General features: G+C 54.0%; 1 protein-coding gene across 7 annotated transcripts in view; it reads right to left on the bottom strand.

Annotated features, from left to right (window-relative positions):
* RPS6KA1 (ribosomal protein S6 kinase A1) overlaps positions 1–17,653 on the bottom strand; it is a 30,551-nt gene extending 12,898 nt beyond the window's left edge. For 2 of the 7 annotated variants that reach the window (XM_058856477.1, XM_058856478.1), the window contains exons 1-3: positions 17,516–17,653; positions 11,872–11,916; positions 2,119–2,172 (exon numbers count right to left, since the gene is read on the bottom strand). In XM_058856477.1, the coding sequence (XP_058712460.1) occupies positions 2,119–2,172; positions 11,872–11,916; positions 17,516–17,578 (162 nt within the window). In that variant the 5' untranslated portion in view covers positions 17,579–17,653. Of the gene's footprint in view, positions 1–375; positions 511–2,118; positions 2,173–11,871; positions 11,917–15,652; positions 15,671–17,515 lie in introns of those variants that run through there. The other 5 variants (XM_058856483.1, XM_058856481.1, XM_058856480.1 and 2 more) reach the window with 5 other exon arrangements.
* Between the last annotated feature and the right edge of the window lie 6,587 nt (positions 17,654–24,240).

The following is a 24,240-nucleotide window of genomic DNA, read 5'->3' as shown; positions in this document are numbered from 1 at the left end:
GATCCCTGCAAATATCCAAGGCCAGGCTGGACAGGGCTTGGAGCAACCTGGGACAGTGGGAGGGGTCCCTGCTGTGGCACAGGTGGCACTGGATGGGCTTTAGGGTCCCCTCCAGCCCAGCCCATCCTGTGATCCTCCTACCACAGAAGCACTTTGAGAAGCCATTTGGTATCTTGCTGACACAAGGGAGGATTTTCCCTCACAGAACTCACAAAAGCACCTGTGTTCCACCGAGTTCAGCTTCTTCCAGTGCCACCACAACAAACTATCCCAGAAGGCAGAGAAAGAAAAGCAAACCAGAGTGCCCTGAACATCCACGGGAAGCACCAGGCAGCAGCAGGAGGGGAAGCGGCGCACGGTGGCAGCGGTACTGACCGGAGCGGCGAGCTGGCTGGGGGCAGGCAGCTGCAGGCTGCAGGGCTTGGCTCGGTGCTTCCTCTGCAGCCAGAGCGTCAGGAACGCCCAGAGCCGGGGAAGTTTAGGGTCCTTCTCCATGGTTCCATCCCGATCTACATGGCCTGGCCCCAGGAGCTGCGGCCCCAGGAGCTGCGGCCCCGGAGCTGCGCAGCAGCAGCTGCAGGTGGCTGCGCCAGGGGCGGATGTGCAGAGGGGACGAGACTCAGTCACACAGAGGGAGGTTCACGCTCCCCCTCCCCAGCAGCAGCACTTGTGGTTGGGGCTTTTTTTTGTTTTTTTTTTCTCTCTCAGGTTTGTTTTTAAAGAAATAATCTCACAGCTCGTCGCTGGGTTCCCTGGCTCAGAAAGACATTGATAGAAAACACACACGGTCTCCTTAAAGTGATTTCCATCTAATGCTGCCTGAAGTTCACGTCAGGCTGGGAGCTTTGGGGTATTTCCACAACAGGGGAACCCGTGAGGAGCCACTTTGCTCTCTAAAACAGAAGAGATAAACTCACAAGAACCCAGCCAGAAGTGTGACAACACCTTGGAGAGCTGCACGTCTCTGCTCTCCCGCTGGGGATGAGGGGTCACCCACTGGGATCCCTCCGGGAATGTTTGGATTTGCAATCAGTCCTTCGCTTGCCTCATGCTGCACAAGAGTCCTTGCCGTGGAGTCTGGAGTTGTTTATCTGAGAGCCACCCTGAAGGTCATTCTGAGGTGCTTTTAAGGGCATTTCTTGTTTCTGAACCCTCCATGGCTCAGATTATTGGCAGGACAGAGCAGAGGTATTTAGAGGGCTTGTTTTGCCTCCTTCCCCCTCCAGACCTGTTCTCCTTTGACCTTTCCACCAGGACAGACAGATGTTTCCTGCAGCAGGGGGTGCAGGTAAGAAAGAAACCCCTTGAAATGAGTCAAAAGACACCCACACAAAAGGAAATAGCCCCGTGTCAGCTCCGATTTCTGAATTTCTCCTGAGCGTGCAGAGGATGGAACCAGAGACACAAATTATGACTGTCTTGCCCCCTCTGACCCCATCACGTGCTCTTCGAGACCCGATAAGGAAAGAAACAAATGACTGAACCCATGGAGGCCGCTGGGCCCGGCCCCTCCTCGCTGCCTGCTGTGTTCTGGGGCAGGTGCCAGCCATGGAAAAGCACCTGCAGCTGCTCCCTGTTGACACCGACACCTCCTGCCTTCTGACCCAGCCCGGGGAGGAGAAACCCTGACCACCCGAGGTAAGCACCCATTCCACAGCAGCTCCACATCTCAGCGTGGGGGAGCAGTGAACTCCCTGTGCGTGGGCTCGGCGGGAGCTGATAAAGCTCATCCTGACCCAGACCATTTTTCATGTTGTGTTACCAGCGTGGGAGAGGAGCCTCAGAAAGGCAATAAAATCCCCCCTGCACAACCACGCAACCAAAAGTGCCCGTCCTGGCTCACTGACAAGATCAGAAAGCCACAGGAGACACAAATGACAGCACGGAAAGGGGGTTGGTGTGGGGAGGAAGGAGGAGGAGGAGGATGAAATCAAGTCCAGGATGTCACGTGAACAAGTGAGCAATAGCTGCTCTCCGCAGCAGCAGCCCCACACAGCTGAGGGGGGCTGGCAGGGGTGGGAGGCAGGAAAGGGTTTGGTTTGCAGAGAGGTCCCTGCGAGCTCTGTGTGTGTGGGACAGGATGCAAATGGAATGGATGAGCCCAGTGCCCTCTCCTACCTTGTCTGCCGAGTCCACGAGGTCTTTCTCTATCCAAGTGATGTCAGATTTTGCCTGTGGGACAATAAACAAACATCAGCACAGAGGGGCTGTGATTCTCTGCTAAAGTTTTCCCAAAGAGCCTGTTCAGCAAGACCAGGTGAGCTGTTCACAGCCCCTGTGGGTGTCTCAGCAGTCCCTGCCAGCGATGGGCTGGGAGGAGCGGATTCCCACAGGCACAGATCCCTGCTCCTGGGGGCTCCCAGCACCTGCTGTCACCCACAGCCTCCAGACAGGCATTTCCCAGAGTCCTGCACTGCTGGGAAATGAGATTGGCTTCTCCTGGAAAATAAAAGCCCTGCAGGACGCTCCAGTCAGAGGAGGAGACGAGTTCTGAACTCTCCTGTGCCACCTTGGACGGCTGAGTCAGCCCAGAGCAGGGGCTGGGGACAGACCAACAGGGGCTTTTCCCAGGTTTAAAATATGAGTCCTGTTTTCTACTTTCCCCTTTTTTTGAGGGAGGATTTTACAAGCCAGAAGCCAAGAGACAGGTTTGTTTTTGCTCGCGTTTTGTCACTTTGCCGGTTGAGACCGTCACATCTAAATGCAAGAAAAAAAAACCACCCTGCAAAGCTCGAAACAGATTCTGCTCTTGGCATTTCGCTTCCTATTCATCAACAACTAACCAGAAGCTGTTTTAATTTCTGTTGCTTCAACACATGCTCTGGTCCCAAAACACTCCCAAAATCTGGCAGCACCTAGGAAAGACACTTCTTAGGAAGCAGCCATACCCTCCAAAAGAGCGCTTAATCAAACCTGGGTAAGGTCTGGCTCTCTAGGATCAGGAATTCCCTGATCCCTTGTGTCCTGCAGAAGAGACAGAGCCCAGCACCGCAGGCAGAACAGGGATTTTATCAGCCACTTGCCTCCTGGATCCTTGGCTTGCTGCGGAAGAGGAGCCTCAGCATCTCCAAAGCTTTGGGCTGTTATCCTGCCATCCTTCCCCTGCTGCCTGCTGAGCTCTCAGCCCGGAGCGGCCCCGAGCGAGGGCCCCGGTGTGTGCTTGTGTCACTGGGATGTATTTTGGGAGTTTTACTGAAAGGAAACGGTGGTTTCGTATGGGGAAATGGCTTTGTGTGGCCATGGCTGCACAATGCAGCAGCCAGACCAGAACACTGGGTGGCTTTACGGGTGCTTAGGCAAGGAAAGAGCCATCAGCAAATCCCAGCCGGCTTTTCAGGAGGGTCAGTTCAGTCCCCCGTGCCACACACACGAAAACAGGCACAGAAAGAGCGATTTTAGGCACTGCACAAGGCAGCAACGAGCTACTGAGAGTCTCCTCCAAATGTGTCTGCCCCTGCTCTGAGCAGCACAAATGCTGATCCAGCAGGAATGCTCTCCCTGTAGGATCCGTGGGATTGCAGCTCGCCAGGGAAAGGCAGCAGCAGCTTCTGGATCAGCCCAGGAGCAGCCTGGACCTGCTGGAGAAGGCCATGAAGATGTTCCAGGGCTGGAGCCCCTCTGCTCTGGAGCCAGGCTGGGAGAGCTGGGGGTGCTCCCCTGGAGAGGAGAAGGCTCCAGGGAGAGCTCAGAGCCCCTCCCAGGTCCTAAAGGAAAGCTGGGGACAGAGTTTATAGCAGGGCCTGTTGCAACAGGACAAGGCGTGATGGTTTTGTGCTAAAAGAGGGGAGATTTCGATCAGATACAGGGAAGAAGTCTTTTACAATGAGGTTGGTAAAACCCATGGCTGAAAGCAGCTGATCTCCTGAGGGAACTGGGAGTGCACATGTGGCTCTGCATTACCCTTGCACATAGAAATTGGGAGAGAACTGGTTCAGAATGATCCAGCTGCTGTGGAAGGAGCCTGGAAGCGGTGGGAAGCAGGAGGTGCTGCAGCTCTGCAGAGGAAGGCAGGCTGAAGTTTGTGGAGAGCAGCAAAGGCTGCTCTGTGTGGAACCTTTTTTTCAAGCGGTGGTTCTCAAAAAGGGGAACAAACAAAGCAAAGAAACCTCCCCAGTCACTGCCTGCCCTCCTGCAAAGGCCTTTTTTGGGCAAGGCTGGCCCTTGGCCTCATTTGCAACAAAAGACTTGGCCAGAACCCCGTACTTTGACAGTATTTGTGTGGTGGATCCTCTTCAGCGCCCCTGGGAGCCCCCAGGCTGAGGAATCCTGTGGGACACTGAGCAGAGACGTGGCCCAGGCTGGGAAGGGAAAGGTTCAGCTTGGGGTACCCGTGCCTTGGGGCCACAGGATCTCCTAAAAGAAGACCTTGGAACAACCCAAGAGGATGTGCAGGGAGAGAGAGGCTTCCTTAGCCCGTGAACTCACACTGAACAAGGGCATTTGCTGACAGACATTGGACCTGAGGAGGAAGGGACACCGCGGGGTGGCTTTGAAGGTGGAAGTCCTGCACAAAGTCAGAGCTGCAAACACAGCCCGGGAACACCGGGGAGCTCGGGAACTTCCCAAGGAGTGGATAAGGATGGGGGCGGATTCCTGGCAGCAGGTTTGCAGGAAGGGATTACTGAGAGGGAGCAGGGCTGCACGTTTCACCCCACGCCATCTCCAAGGGCTGTTATTGGCCTCCTGAAAAACAAAACCAGCCAAAAATGGGAGAGGGAGGAGAAACCCAGAGGACACAGTCAGGCCTTTGCTCAGTGGGGGTAACGTGGTGCCCAGAAATCCTCAAATCATCAAAGCCCTCGTGCCCAAACCCTTACACAGCCACGGCAGCTGAAGGAGGGAATGACCAGCTCCATCCTGGCATGGAAAACATCAGGAGCTCCCCACACGTGGCAAAACAAAAGCCTGACTCCTGGAAACGCTCTGCCATCCTCCTGGGGGCAATTCCTCCCCACTCACAGAGGCAACCAAACTGTGTAAAAATAACCTGGTACCTCCTGGGAAGGCTCTGCTGCTCCTCCAGTGATCCTGGCTCCCCAGAACGGGGGTTACAGGAAATCCCTGAAGGGGGAACAGTGCCACGGGACAGGCAGCATCACACTGGCACCCCTCGAGCACATTCCAGCAGGTGGCACTCGGAGCATCCTCAATGTCCAAAATGTGTTTCTCATTTGGAAGGGGATGGGGGGAGCCCAAAGCCCATTTCATAAACACCTCTGGGAAGATTCAGCACCCCTGAAACAGAGGGAGCTTGGAAATTATTAAGGGATGAGGGGTTTTCTCAAGCAAAGCCTGAGGGTGAGGAAGGGAGAAGGCAGATGGTGGCTCACACAGCTCAGCCCGTGTCCTTGGGCTTCATGACATCCTTTTTGATCTGCTCAGTTTTTAACCAACTTGTTTCACAGGGAAACCAAAATATCTGCTTTATGTCAGAGGGCTGAGGTCGGTTTTGGGATGGAGAGCAGAGAGGCTGCAGCACAGGCACCCCTCACACGCTCCTGGCTCCATCCAGGGCTATGCTGGCAGCAGATCCTGAAAGTTTCTTCAATAAATAAATAAAGAAATAGAATTTCTGCACCATTCCCAGGCACCACAAGCTGCAACTGGCCAGGATCAGCTGACAATGAGCTGTTTGGGCTAAAGATACAAGCTCAGGCAAAAGATGTTCCCAAACTCCACGGAGACTTCCCCACGGCTCCGGCGCTGCCGCAGTTCCAGAGCTGTGAGAGGAGCACGGGGAGCCGGGACTTTGCACCCAGTGAAACGTGACACTGGAGAGGAAAACACCTCTAACAGCCAGGAGATAAGGAATTACTCAGTTCTGCAGCTTCTGCAGAGCAAATCAGCCTCCAGTGTGAGAGAGAGCAAAGGATGCAGCCTCCCCTTCCTGCAGCCCTACTCACAGCTCCCAGCAGGGAGAAAAGCTGGAGCTCAGCAAATTCCAACCAGCTCATGCTTTGATGGTGGTAAAACCAGGAGACCCCATCCCAGACTGTTCCAAACACAGAATCCCACTCAGAGGAACCAGCAGCAAAGCACCACCTTCCATCATGGCACAGGGCACTTCTGCTACTTGCACTAAAAAACCTGAAAACTCTTTCTAGCCAAATTATAAAATACAACACCGGTTTCACAACAAGAACCAAGAATTGTTTGCTGCCCTTGGAGTAATCGTGGGATGTGGAAACTATTCTGTATTGCAGGAACGCTGGAATTCCACACTCCTCCCACAGCACACAGGCTGCCCTTCCCTTGCAAGGCACACCAAAAGTGTTCTCAGGACCTGGAGAAGCCTTTGCTGGGCTGGGTCTGTGCAAGCCCGGCTCTCTCCCACCCTCTGGGGAGGTCACTGGTGTGGGACACGCTGAGAGAAAAGGGATTGTCACCTTTTGGGGGGGCTGTGAACTGCAGCAGGGTTAAAAGCAAAAAAAGCCCTGTCCAAAACACACCCCGAGCTGTGCGTTGCCAACACCCCGGTGAGAGCGCACAGGATGAGTGTCTGCTGGAGCAAAGCAATATTTTATCATTTAATGTTTATAAAACCACAGACACAGCCAGCAGCCACCCCCTCCACGGCTCAGCTGCTCCAGGGACAGGACCATGGAGATCACATCCATCCCTTCCCAAACATGGAGATCACATCCATCCCCTCCCAAACATCACAGCACGGGGATTGCAGCCACCCCCACGCTGGGAATGCCACGTTTTGTCCTGTTCCCCTCTATTTTAAGGAGCTTTTTTCTCCTCGCTCTGTCCCTGTGGAGACCCCAGGGGTCCCCTCCTGGACCCCAAAGATGACCACAGACCCCAGGGCTGGTGTTCTCTGCTGCAGAGCCATTCCCCAGCCGGGCTGTGCAGTGAAATCCTCTCTGACAGCGAGGGGATCAGCGCAGCCCCAGCTCAGGAGCACAGAGCGTCCTCAGCCCTCCTGGCATTCCCAGAGCAGCTCTGCCCACACCGAGCCTTCAAGCACAAATAGGGATAAACACTCTCCTGTTCCATATCCAGAGGGTGACGTTTCCCAGCTGCACTCTCCAGGACAGCCAAGGGAAGGAAGGACCTGGATTTCACGCTGCAGCTGGGAAACCCTTCCTGCCTCAGAGCTGCAATGAGATCAGCAGGAACTGTTGCAATGCCTCTGCTCCCACTGCTCCGAGGCTGCCCCAGGCACGAACACAGGGGATTTCCTAAGGGAGAAGGAAAAGGGCTGCAGGCAAGGCAGGAATTCTTAGATAGCTGGGACTCCCCTCCCTGGATGGTCCCCACCCCTGGCAGCCCTGGCAGGCAGCACAGAGCAACCAGAGCAAAAACAGCTTCTGCAGCTTCACCTGGAGCGAGGGAAGGAATTTACTGCTCATGTCCAAACCAGGCTTCACTTCCAAATAAAGCTGAGACTGGTGAAGCCACAGGAGCTTCAGGCAGGGAGAATCCCAGGCAGTGTCTTGGCCAGCCAGGACACCCAGCAAACCCAGCCAAGGACACTGCAAGCTCCCAGCTGCTGGGCTGGGTGACCCAGTGACCCAAACCCACTCTGGCCCCTTCAAAAATCAAATGAGAATGAGCTCTTTGGGGTCCTCTCCAGTGCCAGCTCTCACCACAGTCCCCTCCAAGTACAACACACATTAAGAGATTTTCAGGGTTTTTTTCCTTCAATAAGAGGCTTTCTGGAGACAGAACATGAGGCAGCTTCTACAAACTCACCAGGGGGATGGAAATGGCAGAGAAGAAACCGGAGCGGTTTGGATGGGTTGGGGACCATGTGGGAGGGCTGCTGGAGCAGACTCTGCTACATTCCTCGTGTGCAAGTCCTGTAAACTGACCCCTCTTCAATTATTCATTAGAGTCTGCAGCTCATCAGAGACTCTGCTCCTCAAACAGGCAGTTATTTGTGTTTTTTAAGAGCTCAGAAGCTGCTGTTCGCCATAGCCCAGCCCTGCCAAGGACACGGAGCAAAGGCTCTGCCAGAAGAGGCCAGGCAGCTGTCAGGCACTGCTGGAGCAGCAAAGCCACTCAATTCCTTCAGCTGACAAGGCACAGCAGCCAGTTTGAACTCGGAGCTTTACCAGTGACAGGATGGAAAAGCCAAATGTTCAGCGTGGCCACAGCTGCTGCCCAGTCCCTGCAGAGTCAGGGAAATTTCCAGGCAGCACCAGAGCACACTGGAGATGTTCTGCTCCCACAGGAGCCAGCCTGGCCAGAACACTGCTGTCTGGGAGCCACAGGAGAGGGACAGTGGCCTGAGAAGGGATTTGCTGAGGTACCTGCCTCTTCCCACAGCTCCACAGCTTTCCAGGTCCTGGAGGAACCAGCAGCAGCTGTGCAAACACACACAGAGCAGAGCTCTCACTTGTTTTGAAACCCTTCACGTTAAGAGGCTGTGATTAGTGGTGTCCAGCACTGAGCAGGATCACAGCACTGGATGTGGATCCTGTCCTGCTCTCAGCCTGGAGCTCAAGGGCAGTGCTGGCCCAGGAGCCCTCCCTCACCTGGACCCTCACAGGCCAGCAGGGACAGGGCCTGGGCAGCCAGGGGAAGGTGTCCCTGCCCAGCATTCCTTCATGCCCTTGCAAGATGCTGCAGGGAAGGACCTGCCTGCAAGCTGGACCTGCTCAGGATAAAGCAACAGGAGAGACACAGAGCTGGGGAAAAGCCTCATCCCTCCCTCTCCTGCACTGCCACAGGCAGGCTCAGCCTGGAGCACCTCCTGCCCGCTGTCTGTGGCAGAGCACAGCCCTCGCTCCCGTCTCAAAGGTCCCTTTTATGGTGCAGAGCTGGGAGAGCTCAGCTCTTCCCTTCCCCAGCTCTCCCGGAGCTCTGTGATTATCACCCCAGAGGAAGCTGATCAGCACCCTCAGCCCGTTCCCCAGAGAGAGTGTGGGCACACTCAGCACTGCCATTCCACTCCTCTGCTTTTCATGATGAAGTGATTTCACTAATTGGGTGTTGTACTTCCATGTATAATTCCTCATGCTTGGCACCTTCAGGGAGCACAGGCTCACCCCTCAGCCAAGCTGGCTGCAGAGCAGGCTGAAAAACCCCAGTTATGAGAGGTTCCATTTTTCCACTGAATGCAGTTGCTGTTCCCCAAGGAACAAGGACCAATTTCACCCAACCTGGCAATTAAAATTTGGAGAACACGAGAGAGAACGAAGCTCTGTACTCAGAGAGGCTTTTAACCACCACCACCAAAGGAGATGAGAAAAAAAATCCATCCTGGTACCCATCCTGCAGCCTGGTGTTAGGGATGTGGCCACGATTAACCCTGTTTTCAGTGCAGATTCAAAACACAGCCTCATCCCATCCACTGTGAGCACTGACTCTTCCCCAGCCCTAACCAGCACCAGGATCTTACAGACATTCCCAAGGTAAACCCTGAGGAATGGGACCTGCAGGGACCTGTGCACCACAGCTGTTCCTGAAAGACAGAAAACACGGCAGGTTGTGAAATGCACCAGCTGTCCTGGGTAGGAAGCTGAGCTGGAGCCACAAAAGCAGCAAGAAAGTACCAGAGCAGAGCCAGCCTGGCCCCAAACATCCCCTTGCTCCCTCTGCTGTGACCATTTCCTCGTGTTTCAGGTGAGATGGTGACAGAGGCATCACCCTCCATCAGTCTGACAGCACCAGCTGTGAACTCCCCGACTCTTTTGAGGAACTCTTGGATTTCCTCCTTTCCAGAGGCTTTGGTTATGGCCCAGGCACACGAGGACTGGACTTTGGCACCATCCTGTTGGCAGGGCCGGGAGGGCCAGGGCCGCGTGTGGGCGTTGAGAAATCGCCGCTGTCGCAGCTTCAGGTTATTTTTAGCAGAGATCACAGAATGAGCTGCGAAAGGATAGCACAAACCTGGAGAAAAGGTGTTTCTCCCCCTTGCAGCTCTCCACACACAGCACAGAAGGCTGTGGGAGGGAGCCTGAGCAACCTGCAGTATGACAATAGTCAATGGTGATGGCCACTTGCTTCTCCTGCTGGAGGCAGAGCCAGAGCCAGGAGCTGCTGCTGCTGTCCAAGCACAGAAAGAACCCAAACAAACAGATTTTCTGGGGGCTGCCTGTTCCCCCATCTGCAGCATCTCAGGGCAGAGCCTGCCCTCAAGTTGAAGGTATGTGTTTACAGGAGAGATTTCATTTGTGCTGGTAGCAAACATACCTTGTACAAACTTGGAAAACGCCACCGAGGTTATTTCAGGAGCGTGCAGAGGAGCTTTGGGCGATCAAAAGTTACCCAAAATGGGATTGTCAGACACTGCTCACAGGCATTTTGGCCACGGGGCCTCAGAAAAGCAGAAAGCAGGACACCTGCAGCAGCACAGAGCTCTTGTGCCTTCCCTGCTCTGGGATGCTGGAGAACTTCCCAGTGCTGTGCTCCAGCCTGGACTGCACATCCACATCCCACACAGCAGCAAAGGGAACCTCAAGTGCTTTTTGGCTTCTATCTCATGATCTTTCTGTGGAATGGCACCCACAGATGGAATCAGCCAGGGTTTGTCTCCGTCATGTCCTTCAAAGAGAAAAAAGTCCTAAACGATTTTTAAAGCAACGTCCATCAGCAGCATTTAGGGAAGGGCAGCTTAGGCAAGTACTTGAAGATGAAAGAGGCAAAGTCCCAAACCCTAGAAACCCATCTGGAATCCAACCAGAAGACGCAGATTCCTTTTTTCCCCGTGCCAGAGATGCAGGCACAGTGAAGAGCCATAAAGCCACTGCTCTCAGGGGAGGGAAGTGCAAGTTCCATTGACCTGAATTCATCTGACCCAAAGATTTCTTTGCAAGCTGCTGAAGAAGTGCCAGGCCAGCTCCAGAGTGGGACAGAGAGGCAGAGCAGGTAGGAGAGATGCACTGGCACTGCTAGAAACCCACAAATGTCCCAGGGAAAAAAAAAACTGGCTGAAATGTAGACAACTGGGGTTTAGGTTTAAATGTCTTTTACTAAAAATACAACGTAACCAGCTGGAAAAACAACCCAACAAGCCCCCAGAGCCTTGGGCAGGATGATTCAGAGAGAGAAGCTGCCACAGGGCCCTCGCTGAGGGCACAGAGCTCTTGACAAGCCACTCGGGAAGGCTGCCCAGGGCAAATCCAATGTGTTGTGTCATTCTCCACGCTCAGAGCACGGCTGGATCGGAAAAGGAAATCCTGAAGGGATTATGATTTCACGGTACTGACGTGGCTCTTGTGCTCTGCTGGGAGTGCAGGACAGAGGAAAGGGCAGGAAATGCCCACGGGGACAGCACCGTGCTGGTCCCGTACCTGGGGAGGGCTCACAGCAGACAAATCCAGTCCTTCACACCACACTGCTCTGGTGTGGAGCAGGGGGAGCTTTAGGTGTCTCAGGAAGGAGCTGCAGGCTCAGATCCCTGCCCAAAACACGGCAGACAGCAGCTCAGCTGCTTCTGTCGTTCCCAGCTGATGCTAACGGGGATGCAGAGGGCAGCTTCTCCCAGCCCCACCAAGACAAGAGAATAAACAGATACCAGACGCTCAGCAAGGGCAGCTGAGCCAAAACCATCAATTTCTCTTGTACTTCTCATCCCAGCTGGCAAGATCACAGCACGGAGAAAGGCATAAACACAGCTCTGAAACACCCCGGGGTTCTCACTGCTCACCCTCGGCTGCAGCCTCCACTCCAGCTCCGGTGTGCTGGACCCGGGTGACCCTCTGGAAAACCTTCCAGGCATGTTTGGATGACCAAAGGGACAGGAGGACAGGGGTTTGTCTTTCCTCTTCCCCGTCTCCAGTCCCTCGCACTCCCACGTGCACTCCCGCAGATTTACAGAGCAGCAGCTTTACAGGGTTTAAAAATAACCATCCCCGAGTCAGCTCACACCCCCACGCTCACAGGGACTTGCAGACGTAACCCCGGGGCATTTTTTACCTTGGATGGAGGATTCCCACCTTCTTCTGGAGCTGCCTGCCCGTTCTGCAAAGGAGGAGAAGCCGCTGTTAGCACATGCTAGGCATGGGATTCGGGATCGTTCCTCATGTCCCCCACCAAAGCTGGTGGCTTTGGGAGCCCCTCTCGTGGGACAAACAGGGCAGGGTGGCACCTTGAACATCTCCCCATACACCAAACTCTGGTCTTTAACTTGTTTAAAGGAAAGTCTCTTGCCCAGAGAGTCTCTCCACACTTTCCCCGAATGAAATTGGGGCTGCTCATGCAGCCAGTATTGCTCGTGGGGTGAACAGCAGCCGCCGGGATGCCTGGGGGTGCTGCTGCAGATTCCCCCCGGGCACCTCGGGGTGCAGCCGCTGCTCCATCCCGGCCCTCCCGCTCCTCTCCGCGGCTGCTCACAACCATCGTGCCGTGACATCGGCTTTAATTGCAGCCTTTATCGGTTATTTATTAGCCCACCGCAGCCGATACCTGCAGGAAACCTGCCCCACCCGCCTGGCTCCGGGTCCAGCTCCGCACAAAGTCACCGCGGGGACCTGCGGGCACCGGAGCCAGCAGGGATCGGGTTCAGCTCCGGCACCGCCCGGGGAAGCCGGGGGAGCAGGAGTGGGTGGGATTTCATTGAGTCACAGATACTCAGAGCAGGATAAGCACGTACAGGAGGTTTTCTGCAGACTGTGGAGAAAAACAAGGGCAAGAAGACTTTGCTTTGACATCTGTTTGCACTGCAGTCTCGGGCTCCAAAAATCACGGCGTTCCTCTCCTCCTCGGAAAGAACAAGGGCAGTTTATTCCCTCCTTTTCAGAAATCATGGGCCAAGGAAGGAGTTGCAATGCCAGTGGATTCGAGCCTCAGGTCCTCAGTGGAATGAGTGGATTCTAGAACCTTTCAGGAACTGAGAGAAACGAAGCCAGCTCCCTCCCTGGAGCAGCAAGGACCCAGTGATGTGATCAACCCGACTTTTTCGTCAGGTGTCCACTACACTGCACCTCTGTGCACCCGATCTGAGCTCCACAACTCGCCTTAGTCCAAACTTATGAAGTTCCAAAGTAGTTTCAGCAGAAAAGTCCCAGCAGCAGCACCAGGCTCCCCCAGGGCAATGCTGCCCTGGTGTTTACACCGAGCTCTCGTGTGTTAGCACGGAGAACAACTGAGCAGTGAAGTAAGAATTTGTGTTTATGAACAGCCCCCACAACGCAGGGGAGACTCAGCACTCGAGCAGCAGGCTTGGAGACAGGCTGATGTTCACTGGCTCAGCTGTGAGCCAGCCCCAGCTCAGAACTGCTAATCCAAAGCACAGCTCGGAGCTGCTTTTCTCTCAAACAGCTGAAGAAGCAGAATTTGTGTGTTGGACAGAGGGAAGCAGTGCCCGGCTCTTGGTCTGGAGAACAGAACAAGGCACATCTCAGGGGAGGGGTGAGTGTCCAACCCCTCAGCTTCAGGGGTGAGCTGGGAGACACCAGGTGATACCACCAGAGCCACCAGACTTTTGAGGGCTGAGTTTTATCAGCTTCTTGCTCCGAGGAAAACTTGTCCTTGTGCTGCTGCAGAAACCCATCCTAGCCAGGATGGAAGGGATGGGGAAAGGAAGAGAGCAGTGTCCATGCCAGGGAGGTTTCCTGGGCACACAGGTCCCTGGCCTTAGGGGCATGAAGCTCCTGATGAAGCGGTCGCTTTCTCAGGCTGACGTAAGTCAGATGTGTGAGCAGAGAACTGCAGAGTTTAGAGCCAAGTGCTCTCCTTCTACCCCAGAGCAAAACCAGTCCTTATTCCCTCATATGGAATTGGAGAGCCATTTGTGAATGTTCCAGATGCAAACACAGCTCCAGACTCATCACCTCCCGAGATGAAATATGGCCATTCAGCATATCATGAGCTGAAATAGTTTGTGGGTTTCTTGGGCTGACATTTGCCTCTCTAAAATGCTTCATTTCTGCCCTGCCCACCACACACGGGGGGGAGCAGGTGCAGCTGCCCTCTCACAGCACTCTGGGGCTGCAAAGGAGCCTCCCAAATATCCTGCTCCAAGAGAATTCCCGAGATCTCCCTCCTGCAGCACCCAGGCATCGTCCCTGGGGTGTCCAGGCCAGTGAGGAGCTCACCCAGGCTGTGTCAGAGCAGGGCTTGGGCTACTGATGAGGCAGCCACAGTGGCCCCAGCGGGAGCCTGCAGCTGTCCCTGCAGCTTTGCAGCTGTCCCTGCTCCGGGGTGAGCGGAAATGGGGATTAGGGAGCTGATCTGATGGGCACGTGGAGCACAGCCAGGGCACCTCGGGGTGACTGAACGCTCCAGCTGCCCCAGGGCTCACACAAAGGCCCTGCTGAGTTTCCTTAACAGCACCCAGAAAAGGATCCTGGAAAACAAGTGCACTCAGTTACACAACTGCCAGCCTGGCTGAACTTGGGAGATATTTATCTTAGGACATCTTGCGCTTTAAATCCTTTTAATTCCACATAATCCGCAGCACAGGGAGCGATTTCCAGAGCAGGCCAGTGTGCTGTGATGTGAAACCAGGACGAGGCACATCCTGGCAGGACCGTGGGGACGGTGCCCAGCCCTGCTCTGTGGTTACACCAGCCCAGGGTAGCGACAGCTCTGCCTGCTGCTATTCCTGCACCCCAACATTTTGAGCAGTCGCTTTTGAGGAGCCCCAAAACACCTCACAGGTACCAGAGATGCTCCTTCACCCAACTCTGATGAGCCATGGAACACTCAAGGAAGGAGCAGGGGAAGAAACCCTTCACCTCAGAGCTCCTGCTCGTTTGACACAAGAACAAAACATGTTTAAACTATTACCATTAAGTGAAATTCATGGATCTTGCCTCTTGCAGTTCAGAGAAAAGAAATAATTCTACAAAAATAGAGATCTCCAAAGGAACTCTGGTAGCCCAAACAGAGGAGTCTGCACAAGGCATATCAGGGATGACAGCACTCAGCTGTCTCCCTTGTCTCTTGATCGTGGTTTGCACAGCTCAAGTACGATGCTCGAGAAAAGAGTTATTCATGAGTAGCTCCTGCTCAATAAAGGGTGATACATATATACAGGCAAAAATAATTAGCTTGAAGTGGTGGAGTTTGGCGTAATCCCACGTCAGTTGCATTGTTGTAGGTTTGTGTAATGAAAGAAGAATTTGAAGCAAAGCAGAGCGCTGATGACAGATCCATCACTATGGGGATGGAGTTATGGAATCAAAGAAACACAGGATGGTTTGGGATGGACCTTAAAGCCCATCTCATTCCCTCTGCCATGGGCAGGGACACCTCCCTCTGTCCCAGGCTGCTCCAAGCCCGGTCCAGCCTGGCCTTGGGCACTGCCAGGGATCCAGGGACTGCTCTGGGCACCCTGTGCCAGGACCTGCCCACCCTCCAGGGAAGGATTTCTGTGTCACTCAACTCCATTCTCCAGCATTTGTACTCTGCCCCAGCCACGTTTTTCTACTACACAAGCAATATTGGAATACTATAAGCAGAAGAGAGAATGGCAAGGGTAAGAAGAAGCAGGAGAGATGATTCTAAAGCTCAGCCTCCAGGACAGAGGGACTTGGCTCCTGCCAGGGAGCAGTTTGAGTTCTCATTGCCACCCACTCCCACGTGCTGAGCTCCGGTGGGCTGGGACAAGGGGCACCACATGGCCAGTTCTCCCAGAACACAGTGGAAAAACCCCAAATCCCTCAACAAAAGGACTGATGCCTCCACCAGCACGGTGACAGCACCTCTGCTCCATGACTCAGAAAGCAAAGGTCGGAGGAAGCCGGTTTCTAACCTGGATGGCAGCGATCCCAGGGCAATTTACGTAACCGGTGTTCCAGAAATGTCTCCTTGCTTTCTCAGTGGTGCCACCTCTCCCAGGAGTGCTGAAAACTTCCCCCTTGGGCCCCTGCCCTTGGCGATTTTAGCCTCAAAGTGCAAAACTCTTCCCAAGCTGTTTCCACTCCAGTGCTGGACCTCAGGGAGCTCTCTGACGTCTCACCCGGGTGTAGAGGTGAAGAACACCTGTATGATTCTCCCCGCTGTAATTAAGCGTGTACTTGTCATTTTAAACCGAAGGGAGGTAAATTGCTAATTCCCACTTGAGATCCTGAGACACAAAGATCCAGATCTGCTGAAATCCCAGCTGCACGTGGTGCCTGACCCTGACCCCGAGCCAAGGTGAGCCGGGGGCTGGGGAGAGCCAGAGGCTCCGGCCGGTTTCGGATGATTAACACAGCTGCTCCTAATGCCAAGAGGAAAAGAGTCCCTGAGCCGGCTGACAAGAGCCCGGAGCCCCTGGCATTTCCTCTGGAAGCGATCCTGGACCCTCTGGGACAGCCGAGATCAGGCTCTGAATGAGCCCTCGCCCGCGGCTTCCACTGCCCCGGGCACCGGCCTTCGTTTCCTCCCGTCATCAGTCGAGCGGTATTTTCTGACTTTTCAGGGAGAAAGCACAGATAAAAATCCCTGTCTGCCAGCAATAACCTCGGGCCCGGCTCTGGGCACATGACATTATTCAGGAGCTGCCGCAGGATTTCCCTCCTCTCCCAGCCTGGAGCACAAACTGCTCCTCATGGCTCCAGCGATGTTTCAGAGCAGGGGCTCCTCACCCACCGCACTCCGTGCCGGGTGTTTGGGCCAGGCAGAGCCTCCCCTGATCACGAGGGACTCCAGGAGAAGCTGTGCCGTACCTGGCTGATGGAAATTAGGAAATCTCACCATGAATGGCCAGTGCCTCACTGCGGTCCCTGCAGCGGGGGGGGAACGCTGCCTCTGCTCAAAGCACAGACCTCTGAAGAGGCAATTTCAAACAGGAACGAGCAAATCCGACCAGTTAACCATGGAGCCATCCCCAGGTATGATGGGGGAGTGTGACACCATCAAACCCAGACAGAAGGACAGGAAAGCACCACGGTCTGTGAAACACCTGGGACAAAATCCCCACCTCCCCTCTGGAGGTCCCAGTTTGAGTGAGAAGATGTTCAAGAGTGCCAGAGCACAGAGCCTCAGCCGTGGGTGACAACTGCTGCAAGCTGTCCCTGCCCTCGGAAATGGCTCTGCAGATGTGGGCAGGGGATGAGCTCCGTCCTGCACATCTGCCTTGGGGGTCTTCACGAGGAGGAAAAGAGCCAGGTGAGAGGGAAGAGCAGACATCCAGCAAAGTGACACGGGAGCGTGATCGGAGCTGGCGGCGCAGGCCTGTGCGAGAAGACGGCGCTGGGGGGTGAGGGAGAAAACCCCCAAAACTGAGATCTTTATTCCCTGGGCCTTCAGCCGGGTCCGTTTTCCTCTGCACCGGGGAGGTTTGGGAGCGCTGCCTGCACTCCCTGAACGCTCCCAGCCCGCTCGGGCTGCAGCGAGCCCGGCAGCCTCCGCTGCCCCGAGCACAGCCCCGGGAGCGCTCGGCGAGCCCCGGGAGCGCACGGCGAGCCCCGGGAGCGCACGGCGAGCCCCGGGAGCGCTCGGCGAGCCCTGGAGCGGCCCCGGAGCGGTCTCGGAGCGGTCTCGGAGCGGTCTCGGAGCGGCCCCGGCAGCGCAGGGCTCCGGCGGCCGCTCTCCCCCGCCGCAGGGAGCGGCTCCGCGGGGTCCCGGCGGACGCTCCTTTGTTCGGCGGAGCCCCCCGCCCCGGAGCCCCCCCGGCCGTGCCCGCTCTCACCTCCGTGTCCAGATGCACCAGCTCCATGTCGGGCCAGGGCTGGGCCAGCTGGGCGAGCGGCATCGCTGCCGGCGGGTGCCCGCGGCGGGCTGGCTCCGAGCGCCGCCGGGCTGGGCACCCACCGGCTCCGGGCCGGGGCGGGGCGGGGCGGGGGGCGGGCGGGAGGCGCCGGGGAGGGGCTGCGGGCATCCTCCGCCCGGAGCATCCGGCAAACCCAGCCCGGCGCGCCGGAGGGGACCGGAGCGCGGAATCGCGGGATCGCTGGGGTCGGGAAAGCTTCCCCCCGAGAGCATCGAGTTCCCCCAGCACTGGCCCGAGGCCACCGCTAAGCCGGTGTCGCCAAATGCCACATCCAGACTGCTTTTAAATCCCTCGAGGGATGGTGACTCAACCTGGGCAGCGTGTTTCAATATTTCCTCACCCTTTTGGTGAAGAAATATTTCCCAATATCCAACCTAAACCTCCCCCGAGGCAGCCTGAGGCCGTTCCCTCTCCTGTCCCTGTTCCCTGGGAGCAGAGCCCGACTCCCCTGGCTGTCCCCTCCTGCCAGGGACTTGTGCAGATCCAGAAGAGCCCCCTGAGCCTCCTTTGCTCCAGGCTGAGCCCCTTCCCAGCTCCCTCAGCCCCTCCTGGGGCTCCAGCCCCTTCCCAGCCCCTTTCCCTGCCCTGGACACCCCCAATCCCCCAAGGTCTCTGACCCCACACTTTGAGGGGCCTCAGCAGTGCCAGCACAGGGAACAGGCACTGCCCTGGGGCTGTGGCCCAGCCCAGATGATTTTCACTGGGAGGCTGAAACCTTGGGAAGTGATGCCTGGATGCTCCATGAAATCCTGTTCTGGGGGACTTGGGAGCCTCTGCCAGGGAGAGCTGTGGCTGAGCCACTGAAAGCCATTTTAAAGATGATCTTTAAAAATCTCTTCCAACCCGAGCCATTCTGTGGCTCTGCACAATCCTCACAGCACCACGAACACCTGGAACTCCCAAACACACGGCACTGAGTCCTGCTCTTCTGTGCCTTGGAAAGATTTTTCCTCTGGGAGTGTCCAGTGTGCACAATCTGCGTGGCTGCACCAGGAGAGGTGGTGAGGACAAAGGTGGTGACACAGCTCAGATTGCTGCTGAACTCAGGAAACTGCTCCAGGAAATCCGGATTCCAGGTTTGAGATGTGCCATGAATCACTGCCCATCACCTCCTGCAGTGCCCCTGGAATTCCCTGAAAAACAGGGATAAGGAACACACCCACCTTAAAAACGGGATTCAGAGTTCCTGGCTATCCTCACCTATCAGGTTCTCAGATAGGAAAAAGTTTTCTTCTACTCACATTTTTTTTCAAACCCCAATGCAAAATTTCGTGTTTCATTATAAAACTACTTGTTAAAAAGAAATGAAACTAAGTCTTTTTAAAAGATGCATCACTAAGGGTTGACTTCATCAAGGTGTGGCTGGAAATATTTAACGAGGCTGAGTGGCAGCCTGCAGAGCTGGGACTGAGCGTTCTGAGGGCAGGTGTCCCAGCAAACTCTGAAAAAGCCAAACTGGGACAGAGCTCAGCGCTTTGAAAAATTCCAATTAATCTCCACAGCACGTGAAGCTTCTCTGTGAGTCATCTCCAGGACCTGCTCGTGATTTAGGATAGAGCTGTCTTCCTTTCTGCAGACGGGGAATGGAGTGTAGAGAATCCCCAGGGTGGCTGTTGGAGCTGGAATCGCTGTCCCAGCCCCGTGCCCGAGCCCCAGCTGGAGGCATTAAATAACACAAATCCACCCTGCTGCTGCTGCTGCTGCTGCCTGTGATCCTGTTAGAGCAAATTAAACTCACGGCACTTGCTGCTGGAGCAAGTTGGAGCAGATCTTGTGGAGGGTTATTCATTCAGCTCCAAAGGCACCCCGAACATCCCCTCCTTGCCTGGAACGTGGAGTGCCAGCTCCAGCTGCAGCTGCTTTACCCGGCACAGGTATCACGGTGATGTCAATTCCAAACCCCATTTACCTCCTTCCTTCCTTCCTTTCCCAGCCCCATCTCCCTTTCCCTCTGCTCTGCAGGGATGCAGGGGAGGTGAGGGCAGGGCAATGCTCTCTGCTGCCTTTCTGCAAGGAGAATGAGGCACTTCTTGGTGATAATTCCATGGAAGGGAGGCAGGATCAGGCACTGAGCAGGAACCTGAGGCAGCTGAGGGGAGATCTCAGGCTGATCATGAACTCCAGGGAAATTTCTGATTCTCAAATCACAACTGTTATTCCAACTGATTATTTTTTAAAAGTTACAAATAAGTGACTTTTGAAGTGTTGAAAAGTTATAGTAGAAAACCAAAGCTTCTTCTTTAAGGCCACAGTGGAAGGTTCATGGGCAATATCCCGAACAAGGCCTATGGAGAGTGTGGAGACAGAAATGCTGCTGCTCTGTTGGGATGCAGGAAATCATCATATTTCACAACAGAGAGACAGACAGCCTGCCCCAGGACTTGACAAAGACAGAAATCATGAAGCTTCACCTAAATAAAACTTCCAGATTATCCTGTCCACTCCTTTTAGCAAAACAGCAAATGAAAGACTTTGGGGAGATGCACAAAAGACTTGTGTGTGATTATTCTCTGCATCTCTGCAGATATTCCTGCTAAAGGAGAGGATTTTGCTGAGGTAGCTCTACAGTATCTCAGAATTATAACAACACCCAGAATGTGTTGTGGTGACACCACGGTGATGCTGGGGGAGAACATCTGACCTCTCCAGCCAGCTCCAGGGCTCCAAGAAAAGCTCCCTCTCCACTGATGGGAGATGTTCTCAGACTGACCCTCCCTCTATTCCTGCACCAGCTCATGCTGAGCCCTGGCTGGATTGGCAGCAGGTGAAATGTGCCACAGGAGATTGCTGCTGAGTTCAGGGCAGGATGTCAGCGGAAGAGAAACGAGGTAGTGGTGTCCCCCAGGATTTATTTCCAGTCAAAGAACAGCTATAAAAAGCATCCTTGATCCTGGAAGCAGGGTGCAAAAAGCAAAATCTGCTGTTTGGGTGACTGTCATGGCTAAATACAGTGATTAAAACATATAGCCTGGCATTTTTCTGAGACGGTGCAGGCTGGGAAGAGCTGCTGCTGTGGTAAACAGAGACTCGGGATCAGCTGGATCCTTTGTCAGTGCTGCATTCACTGAAAATTCAAAATACTGCGGGTTTGGTTTGGATTTAAAATCATCAAATCCTCCTCAAATACAGTTGTAGATATTTTTGCCTCTGCAGCTGGCTGGCTGTGTTACATTTTTCCTTTGCAGAGAGGCTGACAACATTCGTTAAACCAGTTAAGAGAAAATTAACTCTACCCCAGCCGAAACCAGGACACCCCCAAAGCGCTTCCAGAGCAGATGGAGACTGCTCTGTGTCACCACTCCCAGATCCAATTCTGCCTCACTGTTCCAGAATCTGGCCAGGTGATTCTCCCCATGCCCACACAGTGATGCTCCCATGGCTCTCTTCATCCTTTTTTTCTGATCCATCCCCTGCCTGCCCTGTGTGCTGCTGCTTTTACACCTACAAGGAAATGCAAAAAACCTCCCAGGCACAGGACCTTGCCAGGCTGTCCCAAATATCTGCTACAATTGACAGACTCGTCTCATTTGCTAAGACAATTAATTAGAGCTTGCAGCAACCCTCTTTATACTTTTAATATTGACCAATCAGGTCCAGAGCTCGTTGTTGTCCTCACAGGGAAACTGAGTCAGGTTTGTACGGTCAGGACAAAACTTGATCTCCACGTCCTGTCTTCTAATCCCTTCTCTCCATTCACCCTCTCATTTCTTTGCCTCTTCTGCTTTGTTTTGCCACTGTGGAGGAAGAGATGATGGATCACCTTGTTTTGATCCCAGGAACGTTTTTCCTTAGCGTGGTACAAACCACGCTGGAGATATAAAGCAGGGGCCCTGGAAATGAGAAAAACTGGCTGCCTTTAAGAGCTTTTTGCTTTTCTGACAGATTTCCTTCTGTTCCTCCGCACTGGGTGCGATTGCAGCTGCTTCAAATGGCAGCGTTTTGCAGGGCAGGTCCAGGCAGCGGTCGGAATGCAGGAATTGCAGCACAGCAGCTCTGGGGAAGCACAGCCCAGGCAGCTGCTGCTCCCTGGACAGGGATTGTGCAGAGACTGAGGCTCATCCACGGAGCAAACACCTCCAACCTCTGCTGACATCCCTGCACAGGTGAGCGCCACATTCCCTCGCTCAGCTCAGGTTTCTGAAGGTGTCCAGCACATCTAAACCCCGTTTTTTTTGGCAGAATAATCTGCATTTGCCTGCTGGCTCCACAGACTCTCAGTCTGCCAAGCCCACCCTGCTTCTGCGTGGTGTTCCTGTAAATCCACAGCATCCCTGCAGATCCCGGATCTCTCAGCCTGGGATTTCTGCTGGGAAGCCACCGGGCTGCTGGCTCCAGAAATGTGCTCAAGCCGGGGATTTCACACCTTTCTCCCAGGGATACTGAACTGCAGCCGAGGGACCCGTCCGGGCCGGGATGTGCCCTGGGGAGGGAGGAAGGAGCTGCGAGGCAGCGAGGCTGTATCTGCCGGTTGTCATGGATACAATCGCTGGGCTCCTGGATCAGTTACCTTCCCTCTCCTGGATGCGAATAAACCAGCGCAGGACACAGCCCTCGACACCCCAGGAGGAGGAGGAGGAGGAAAACATCTGCTCCAAAGCCACACATCTCCTCACGGCATCTGACAGCAGTGGGAGGTGGCTCCGGATTTTGGAATTCCAGCTATGCGGGGCCGATAATGCTCTGCCCAATTCCGAGTGCTTCTCTCCTCACCTTCGGCTGATTCCTGGGATCTCAGAGGAGCTCAGGCCCCTCCATCCTTTTGGATTCCCGAGGAACTGCTGAGGATTTGGGATCCCTGTGCTCAGCACACACACCCCAGCAGCTCTGCCTCCAAAACTGAGAGCTCATGGCTCAAACTACACCCGGAATCAGGGAATTTTGGGGTTGGAAGGGACACTAAAGCCCATGAAGGATGGGCAGGGACACCTCCCACTATCCCAGGCTGCTCCAAGCCTTGTCCAACCTGGTCTTGGACACTTCCAGGGATCCAGGGGCAGCCACAGCTGCTCTGGGCACCTGTGCCAGGGCCTGCCCATCCTCACACAAAAGAATTTCTTCTGTAAAAGATTCCTTTTTCTACCTGAAATGGGCCTTTGCAAAACCCCATGTAAAACACAAGCATTTCCTCACCTTTTCTTTTTTAATTTAACTTTTAGAACAGGTTTGCAGCCCAGGTGGGAAATTATTTAGAGCAAGTTATCCATCAAATTTTGTTTTTAATGAGCACACAGCTATGTTTGCAGCTTATTTCAGTGTAAGGCTATGTGAGGGAGTGAAAACATGAAAGAGAAAACTATCAGAAACTGTAAACAGAAGTGAAGCTGCCAGGGCTGTTTGCACTGTCCCCCAGGAGGGAGAAAGCTGAGTAAACACAGCACTAAGTACAGTCAGGGTTTATGGTTCTTTTAGCTTTAAGAACTTGTAAACAAATGATGGGGCTTTAAAGTGGATACAGAAAGATACTCTGAGTTTTGTGCTGCTCCCAGAGCACGAAGGTTCCACTTTCTCCAGACAGGGGAGGGGAAAACAAAAGCACATTTCAACAGAATTCCAGCTCCAGGGAGAGGAAAATGTCATTGCAGGGTTTGTGGTCTGGAGCTGACATCCTGCAGCTGGACAAGTCTGGTCCTGCTTTGGAGGAGGCACACACAGATACCTGCTCCTAATTACCCCATCCCAGAGTTTGGGATGCCATCATTCCACAGAAAAAAAACAAAGAAACCATTTTAGAACTGGAAGAAAATCCTGATGAGAAGCCCAAACACCAGAGAAATGGATTTTCCTTAGGGAGACCCCAAACTTCATTTCTGATTTCAGATCAGTATATGACTGGCAGCATTTCACTTCCCAGTCCCCTCACTGCACACATCCAGCCTCAAAAGCCACATCCCAAAGTAACCATAAAAATAAACTTCAAAAATATGAGGAATTATCCTGGCCAGGAATATTTTGGCCTAATGTCTGATTGTATCAGGTAGGAAGGCATAACACAAGCACGAGATTTTGGAGAGGTGAGGAAAAGAGGTACCTTTCTCATTTAGGGAGAGAGGAACAGGTCTCTTCTAATAACAATTGTTTCTGTATTTGAGAAGTGCTTGGGGCAGTGCAGAGCACAGGTGAGACTCAGGGCCAGGGAGGAGACACATCCAAAGAGGGATCAATGGGTTCCTTGTTGGGAACTGAACAAAAGGCACAACAGGTTCAGTGATGGCAGAAATTTGATTCCCTGGAAAAAGGAAATCTATCTGTCCCTCATCAGCTTCCCAAAGAAACCCAAACAAGCAGACTCTGGGCTTAGGGAGGCTCTTGGATCTTTGCAGCACACACAAAATGGGTCAGAAATGCAAGGCTGGTACTTTGAAATTGCTATGAAATTGCTCTTTCCTTCATGAGCAAATATCAAACTGTCCAGCTGGGCATTTTCTGGCTCTCTGAGGAGAGATTTGGTGCATTTCTGGGAGCTTTAGCAGGAGTCCTCAACACCTCTGCTGATGAGGGAGGACACACTTGATCCTCCATTAGAAAAATCCTCCTGCAGAATCATTTCCCAGCGCCCCTCCAGTCACTCCAGGCTCAGCCCAAAGGGTTTTCCATTAGCAGGCTACAAATCCACCTGCCTAATTCTTGTGTGCTGCTCTCCCTTC

Source organism: Poecile atricapillus, chromosome 24 (genome assembly GCF_030490865.1).
Source record: "Poecile atricapillus isolate bPoeAtr1 chromosome 24, bPoeAtr1.hap1, whole genome shotgun sequence".
Classification (NCBI taxonomy): domain Eukaryota; kingdom Metazoa; phylum Chordata; class Aves; order Passeriformes; family Paridae; genus Poecile; species Poecile atricapillus.
Note: the sequence above shows the minus strand (reverse complement) of the source record. Positions and strands in the feature narration are given on the sequence as shown.